Below are 8,757 nucleotides of genomic sequence, written 5' to 3' on the forward strand. Positions count from 1 at the left end.
CTCCTCGTTCCAAGTCTTACCCTCACAGCCTAAAGAAAAGTTATGTGAAGGCCCCTTGAGGGCAACATTGACTATACCCGGCATTCAATGCTTGAGGCTTGGAGATGATGCGCCGAACCTGGGAGTACTGCAGTGTGAACTCAGTCAGTTGTGGGTGATTGGCAGGGGAAATGGCTCTGCATAGACATGGCAGACGTGTGTCTTCTCAGCCCTTAATATCGACCCCCTACAGCTAGGGAGGAGCTCCTCGGCTGGGCCTCTGCCAGATTTGGCACCCTGTCTTCCCAGCTAGTTGAACAGGAAGTCGGCATCATGGGTCATATATTTTAGGTTTTAGAGGCTCCCTAGACCAGGGGTTCTCCAGCATTAGTAGGCATAAGCATTATTTGGGAGAGCTTTTTAGAATTGTAAATCCCCCGATCCAGCTTCTGGTCTGCTAAATCAGAACTTCTGGGGCTGACCCCGGGGGATTCCAAAGTAGATGGCCCTATACTCGGCCTCTGGAGTTATGGTTGTCTCTCAATAGTGCCCCAGCCTTTGTGCCACTTACAGGTGATAACTGTTATTATTAGCTGCAGTGTTCTTGGTCTTCAGTAACCTTGGAGGCCCCAGAAAGAAGCCCAAGCCTTGTTCTGGGGCACCTTGATGATTAAAATCCCACCAAGTCCAAACCGAGGTCCTTGGTGGAAGGACAGGGGAGATGGGCAAGAAGACAAGGGAAGTCCAAATCAAGGGCCCGGTGATCTAATAAAGCATGTCATTGGCATTTAGAAATTTACAAATTAAGCTCCCCTAATCTGTTGCTGATGCTCCTGCAGGCTTCCAGCTACCCCTGGTTGCCCCCTGTCATTGCCTTGCTTTTCACTCCTGCATTTCTTCTTCCTTCCTGATTCCTTTCCTAACCCTTGCCCCATTTCTCTTCTTCTCTCTTCCCGGTGTACTCGAAGAATACCGACTTGAAACCCAAGCCTTGCAGATGCGTCTGAGCCCTCAAGCAAATGTTGTTTTCAATAGCTTTGCCAGTTCCCCAACATCTAAAATGTAATGGAAGCATCTTAACTCATCAAAACCTCCTACGTTTGGGAGCCATTTTCCAAGAAGACATTTACATAGTTGTGTGTGGTTTAGTCCCTTGGGTGGATGTGTTGTCATCATCGCCATGCCAAGTGTAGCATCACAGAGGTACATGGAGGTTGGGGAAGAGCAGGTGAAATGCCCCAGCCATACACCATCGATTTCTACTTGTTTAGCTCCTATAAGGAAAGAGTTTTTTAAAATTTCAGTAGATGGGGTAAACTTCAGAGCAAAATAAAGCAGTCCCTGGCTCCAGTGTAAGACCTGAGAGCAAATTCTTCAAAGCCACTGAGCATTCAAAATACCAAACAGCTTCATGATCCTTTAGGGTGGAGAACCTTCGGAAGGGAACTGAGATTCAGTCTAAAGGAATTTATGATAAAAGATGAGAGAGTAAAGGAATTTATAATCTATTCTCCTTCCTGAAACCCAGCAAAAACAATATGAAAAAATAGAGTAAAGCTTCATCTTTCATAAAACCAGAAAAGGACAGTGTATCAATTCAAAGACTAAGAAACTTTGTCCAGGGTCAGGGGTCACAGAGCCAATGGATGCTTCCCTGTATCTTTAGCAAAGTTCAGATTTCTCTAAAAGTAGATAGTACAGTCCTGAAACGGCCAACCCAAACTTCTTGGAGGACTAGGGCCGTGAGAGGAGAAGCAGGGAACCACCTCACATGGATCACTTTCGAGCTGGGGTCTCTGGAGACGGAGAGTTGGAGGAGGAACCAAACAGAGGCGCCATCTTTGTATTCTGCCTCCTGTCCACCAAATACGAAGGAACAGGGAGGCGAGTTGGAGAGAAGGGATGTGGCATTCTGCTTTGTGGCTGCTGAGTTGAACCAGTCAAGAGAGAGACTGTAAATTGCTTGAGCTTCATCCTAAGCCCTGGTGACCTCCAGCCTAATCTGTGGGCTTCAGAGTGGAGGATGCTCTAACCCTAACCTTGACTCTGACCCTGACCCTAATCCTGCTGTGTCTGTGGGGCAGAGTGCAGAGCAGGGTTTGATGAGAGTGCATGAGGATAAACGTCCAAATTGGTCTCCCAGCTGTCGGGCCTCACTCTGTTTGCCCTCCACACTACTTTTAAGAAGTGGTAAGTCCAACAGATCTGTCTCATTAAAAGATGATTAATAACCAGCAAGAATCTGAGTGGGACCTCTGTGTGGATAGAGGTGATCAAGAAGGAGAGGGAAAAAAAGGGAAAGAGAAGGATCTGAAGAGGAAAAGGCAAATGAGAAACACATATCTGATGAGGAATTGCTCCAGTAAATGAAAATACGTTCTAGTCCAATTCTTCTCTACGGCCTCCAAGACATGAATGAGAACAAGGATCTTTTGAGAAAAAGCTCAGATACGGGAACAAGATATCAAAAAAATATATAATATTACAGGGAAGATGAAAATCAGGTTGGCAGAACTCAAGGCAAAAACTTAAAAATTTCAGAAATAAAAGTTACATTACAAATAACGAGGCCTAGGAAAAGACACTGCCGAAATTCATCAGGGACCTAGAGGACAGGCCTGAGAGCATCATCCAAAATTAAATGGAGAAGAAGCAAGGGATAAAAGTGATTAGAGATTTCCTCGAGGTACATAATTAGGAACCAGAGAGCAGGAGAGGAAAAAGAAAAGAGAGGAAGGAGGGAAAATTATTTTGAACTCAAGGATGATCTGAACTTTCAGTTTAAACAACATGCCATGATTGGAAAAGTCAGATTGGAAATAGTCCAGAATATTCAACACACTACGACATACCTGATAAATTACTGAACGTTGAGGATCAAAAGAACACTTCGGGTGTTCAGACAATACGAGTAATAACAACAACAACAACAACAACAACAATAATATAATAAAGACTAAAGCCACCCACAGAGGGAAGAAATTCAGACTGGCCTCATACGTACCACGACCACAATAAACCCAGAAAACAGGGGCGCCGGGGTGGCTCAGTTGGTTAAGTGCCCAACTCTTGAATTTGGCTCAGGCCATGGTCTCCTCGGTCATGGGATCGAGCCCTGCATCGGGCTGTGTGCGCAGCAGGGAGTCTGCTGGAGATTCTCTCTCTCCCTGTCCCTCCTCCCCACTGCACGCTCTCTTTTGCTCTCTCTCTAAGATAAATAAACAAATCTTAAAAACAAACAAACCAGAAAACAGTGGGTTAATAATTGCAGAGAATCAAAGGCAAGATTGTGTGATGCGAGCATTGTTGTTACCTGGACTTCTGGTCTTACTAAAATAAGTGCTCCTGAGATATTTTTTTAAAAAATAAAAACTTTTCTGTGATGAAATAATAAAACAATCATCAAAATAAGAGTCCAGGAACAGAGGAGGTGTGTAATATAAAAAGTTGGTGATAAATATAAATATAAAACCTATTTAAATCTAAAGACAGGGGCGCCTGGGTGGCACAGCGGTTAAGCGTCTGCCTTCAGCTCAGGGTGTGATCCCGGCGTTCTGGGATCGAGCCCCACATCAGGCTCCTCCGCTATGAACCTGCTTCTTCCTCTCCCACTCCCCCTGCTTGTGTCCCCTCTCTCGCTGGCTGTCTCTATCTCTGTCAAATAAATAAATAAAATCTTAAAAAAAAATAAATCTAAAGACAGAACTAAAGATTAAATAATGTTGAGACTTACAGTTACAGAACAGAATCAGAACGTGGTAAACTCCGATGTTTTTACACCCAGTGGAAGGGGGATAAGGGAGAAGAAATGGAAAAAAAAAGTGTAGTTGTATTAATTTCCTCATTTGTTATAATCAGGAGTTAATAGATATCATCCAAACTTGACAAATCAAGAAATAGAGAATCTCTATTATATAAGGTTATATCAGAAACCATGGGAAATTAGCTTCTAAGTTAGCAGAAAGAAGAGCACACACACACACACACACACACACACACACACACACACACACACACATTAATATACACAGAAAGACAGAAAACAGAGTAAGTATTAAATTCAGAATGTGTTACCATAAAAACAAGATTACATCTATAGGAGACATGCACTTAATAAATTTGCTCAGAAATGTTAAAGTTTAGAAAAAAATTCAAAATTAAAAAAAAATTTTAAATTAAAAAAAATGTTGGTAGCTCAGTTGTTAAGCGTCTGCCTTCGGCTCAGGGTGTGAGGTCCTGGGATCGAGCCCCGCATGGGCTCCCTGCTCCACTGGAAGCCTGCTTCTCCCTCTCCCACTCCCCCTGCTTGTGTTCCCTCTCTCGCTGGCTGTCTTTCTCTCTGTCAAATAAACAAATAAAATCTTTAAAAAAATGTTAAAATAGAAAATTTGTTTTGCAAACGAAAGGAAAGCAGAATTCTTAACGTTAATAGCAGTAAGGTTGAATTCAGGTGAAAGATGTTCGATAATTTAGGAGGGTTTCTGACAGTTACATTGTCTCGTTTTGCTGCATCAATGGCTTCTGGTCTGCAAACCTGAGTAATGGTTCCCAAAGATCTTCTAATTTGTGTTGTCCCGTGTTCACTTCATCCAGACATCCCAGAAATGATGCAATAGGAGGCAACAAAGCAGAAGTTACCTTTGTAGCCCTGGGTCCTTGTTAGGGGATGAATGGTGTCCCCCCCAAATTCATATGTTGATGTCCAAATCTCCAGTACATCAGAACATGACCTTATTTGGAAATAGGATCTTCGCAGATGTAATTAGTTAAAATGGACTAGGGTGGGCCCCCAATCCAATAGGACTGGCGTCCTTATAAGAAAAAGAAATTTGGACACAGGGACACACGTAGGGAGAATGCCATGTGAGGAGAGCTCTTATGCTGCCCAAAGTCAAGAAACTCCCAGAAACTGGGGAGAGAACAGATCTTTCCCTAGAGCTCCCAGAGGGCATGTGCCCTGCTGACACCTTGATCTTGGAATTCTGGCCTCCAGGACTGTGAGAGAATAAATTTCTGTTGTTTAAGCCACCCAGGCTATAGTACTTTGTTACAGCAGCCCCAGGAACCCGATAGAGTCCCCAACAAAATATACCCTCCTTTCTGACAAATTCCCTTTTGGCCAAAGGAAACATCTCACACTGTTGTGTTTCCCATGATGGTCACTCTCAGTTGCCCTGTCCTCACATCCACCATTTCCACGAGGATAAGGATTTGTGTTCCTTTGTTGACAACGAGATGGTCTCTTCAGTGATAGAATGATGGAAACCTGTAGGAATAATATACACAGATTCCTGGGATTTCAGGAGGCTCAGCAAGTAGGAAAAAGAGCACTTCACTGTGAATCTGGCACAACCTAAACTGAAGATCCTCATGAATCTTTAGGCACCAAATAACACAGCAGCAGAACACACAAAGCCCAAACTGCTGGCGACACAAGGAGAAGTCCCCCAGAGTAGAGACCAGATTCATGCCAGTGGGTCCCAAGGACTACCTGGGATAAACTGGTGGGCAGGATTGTGTGGAGCCACTGTTTCGAGCCCCATACTTTCAGGAACTTTCCTGTCTCAAAGTTGAAGTGCAATTTGGGGTAGCCTGACTGGCTGTAGGAAGACTACAGCAGGACTTGAGAAAGAGAATGTATCACACACCTCAAAAGAGTGGATTGTCTGATCTAATTGTCTACATTACTGGACTTTTCCTTTGCTGATTATTTCTTCGTGATTTTCAGATCGTGGCCAAGAGATACAGAGATTTCGAATTCCCTTCTGAAATGACTGGCATCTGGAGATACTTGAACAATGCTTATGCTAGGGATGAGTTCACGAATACATGTCCAGCTGACCAGGAGATCGAACACGCATATTCGGATGTTGCGAAAAGAATGAAGTGAAGCCGGAGTGTTTTCTGTCTTCTTTCTTGGCTGTATGAGCTAGGCTCTGCTGAGAGTGTGTTCTTTGTGAGTGTGTCCTTTGTATTCCTTCCAGTAACCATAACGTCCATATTTTAATAATACTGTATCATCGTGAGCCCACTCAACACCGAATGGTCCACGGCCTCATGATTTGTCAACTCACTTGTGTATCTGAATAATACCAGTATCTATTGTGACACACACGTTGTCCAGTTGACTTCTTAATTTACTTCTTTGGCATCCACAGACCCTGTAAACCATATTAGGGCATGTGTTTTGCAGTGTAAGTTTCAAAGCAAATTAGATTTGGGTTCGATTCCTCTTTCAATTTTTAAAAAAATTCATCCGTCTCTGATAATTTTCCTAGTCTTCATATACAGCTTATTTTTCTCCTCTAAAAGAGTAGTTTGTTTTTTACAGAACGAAAATACTGTTTTTGTTGTCATGAGATGATTACATGTCTATTTTAATATTTTAAAACAATGGCAGAGATGGGGCGCCTGGGTGGCTCAGTTGTTAAGCGTCTGCCTTTGGCTCATGGTGTGATCCTGGAATCCTGGGATCCAGCCCCACATCAGGCTCCCTGCTCTGCTGGGAGCCTGCATCTTCCTCTCCCACTCCCCCTTCTTGTGTTCCCTCTCTCACTGGCTGTCTCTTTCTCTGTCAAATAAATAAATAAAATCTTTAAAAAAATTAAAATAAAACAATGGCAGAGAGTATAAGGAAGGAAAAAAAAAAACCACCTAAAATTTCACTCCACCTAGATAATTGCTGATAACTTACTGGCGAACATCTTCCCCTTCCTTAGTCTCTCACAGACGTTCATACTGCACACAGCTCCAGTCCTATGAAATTGGTAAGGGGACCTGTGGGTGATGCCTTGACCATCATGCTTAGAGGAGCTAAAACAGACAAAATATTCGGCACTGCGGAGCTAGAGGATACTTGCAATCAGGGTTCACAGGTGCAGAATTGGAGTCCATTGACCCGCAGGGACCCGCAGGGACCGCAGGGGCTGGGAGCCATGGGAGGTGCCCTCTCTGCCTTGTTACCGCCTTGGCGATGCCAGCTGTCTCTGTCCCGGGGCAGGCAATGGAGGAGAGCGCACATGGTCTTTTGTCCCAGCTTCCTTTTGGATGCCTTCTCTCACTCCCTCCCCTCTCGTGAGACCATGCCTTCCTTCCTGAGGACGCTCAACATCAGGGACACATCGGAGGAGCCTCCCGCCCTGCGGTGAAATGTGAACCAAGCCCACTTCGCTGCCTTCTAAGGGTCGCCCTCTGTCAGACCCAGCGCTGAGCTTCTCCAGCGGCGATGGGCTGTGGGGCTAGCCTGGTTCTTGATGCTTCTCTGCCCTTTACCATGTCATTTCGAGGCCAGGCAGGGAAAATCCAGGGAGACTGAATTTGTGGTGACTACTCTTCGGCAGTTCTGGGAACCAGTCAAGTTGGGGAGGAAATGGAAACTCTAGGCTCGAGAGTTTTCTGGTTTGTCTGTGGCTTCCCTGCCACCCTGCCCTGCAGCCAGCCTCTCGTGTATCGTTGGTCTGGGCTGGGCTGCCGGGCTCCCACTGAAGGCTCGGGAGACCACGTAGAAGGCTGTGGAGGTCACATCACGACCCCTCCGGGTTTGAGCATTCTCGAGCATTCTCGGGCTGCGTTCCTTTGATGTTTACATACATCTTATAGAAACCCTCTTGTCCGTTTGGTTGTAGCCTGTGGTTGATGGTAAATCCTCATTTAAAAAAATATGCATTTGCTCTATGGGTGATTTATTTGGAAAAGAATAAGATATGGGGGCACCTGGGTGACTCAATCTGTTGAGCATCGGACTCGATTTCTGCTCAGGTTCTGATCTCAAGGTCGTCAGATGGAGCCCTGCGTCGGGCTCTGTGCTCAGCTCAGAGTCTGCTTGAGATTCTCTCTTCTTCTCCCTCTGGCCCTCATGCTTGTGCTCTCTCTCTCTCTCTAAAATAAATAAGTAGATCTTCTTTTAAAAAGGAATACAATGCATTAACAGCAACTCTTCTGGGATTTAGTGAGAAAGGTCCAGTAAGAGAAACAAAGTCCGTAATATGGTGGCTACTTTGTATTCCCTCTTACTGGAGGCTACGGTTTCATGCAGGGGCTGCCCACCCAGCAGTGGGCTTTCTTTGTTAACCCTTTACATTTTTGGGGGTTGTGTCTAGTATTCCCCATCACGCATGTTTCACTTCTGTTTTGGAGTCAGATTTTCAAGTCTAGTGCAATGGTATATCTACACGCGGTCAACGAATAGATGACCCCTTGTTACTAGCGCAAATTGTGTATTTGTAGATGTTGACATGATCTACATAAACTCTGTGCGCCTTAAAAATTAAACACATAAAAATGTTTACATGAAACCAAGATCCTTAATTTTTTTCCCTACGTTGGCTTCCTCACTTAGATATAAAGGAATAAAATGAACAGAAATAGCTTCCTTTAAAACAATGAGAGCAACGTCGAAGCAGAGATGATTGGTAATTGAATTAGAAATAATCTGTATTAGAATTGTGAGCCACGAAGACATTTTAACGGAGACTTAAAGAGGTCAGAAAGGACCTCTCCTTGTGTGACCTGTCCTTGTCCAGGTGGCTACAGTAGAGGTCCTTAGACGGTTCCAGTTTTCAGTGCCGTTGTAGGAAAGTGGGTGGTCCCTGGCCAGCCCCACCCTGGGGTCCAACCCCCACACATCCTGTTCACGGGTCCCTAAAAGGCTATTCCTTTGGGGAAAGTAAGACATATTCCAGGGCTGTTTGCTGGCTTGAAGTCTTTATTACCGTGTGGGTCTTGAAGCAAAAGGTGTTTGTTCTTCAAAAACATACTGTATGTTTCATTCAAAACATT

General features: G+C 44.4%; 1 protein-coding gene across 1 annotated transcript in view; it reads left to right on the forward strand.

The window, feature by feature from the left end:
* Positions 1 to 8,245, forward strand: part of CLIC6 (CLIC family member 6) — a 46,975-nt gene extending 38,730 nt beyond the window's left edge. The window contains exon 6 of the mRNA XM_045785580.2: positions 5,708 to 8,245. Coding sequence (XP_045641536.2) covers positions 5,708 to 5,869 — 162 coding nt within the window. The 3' untranslated portion in view covers positions 5,870 to 8,245. The remainder of the gene's footprint in view (positions 1 to 5,707) is intronic.
* The last annotated feature ends 512 nt before the right edge of the window (positions 8,246 to 8,757 follow it).

Source organism: Ursus americanus, chromosome 4 (genome assembly GCF_024610735.1).
Source record: "Ursus americanus isolate L20-20 chromosome 4, mUrsAme1.1.p, whole genome shotgun sequence".
In the NCBI taxonomy this organism is placed as follows: domain Eukaryota; kingdom Metazoa; phylum Chordata; class Mammalia; order Carnivora; family Ursidae; genus Ursus; species Ursus americanus.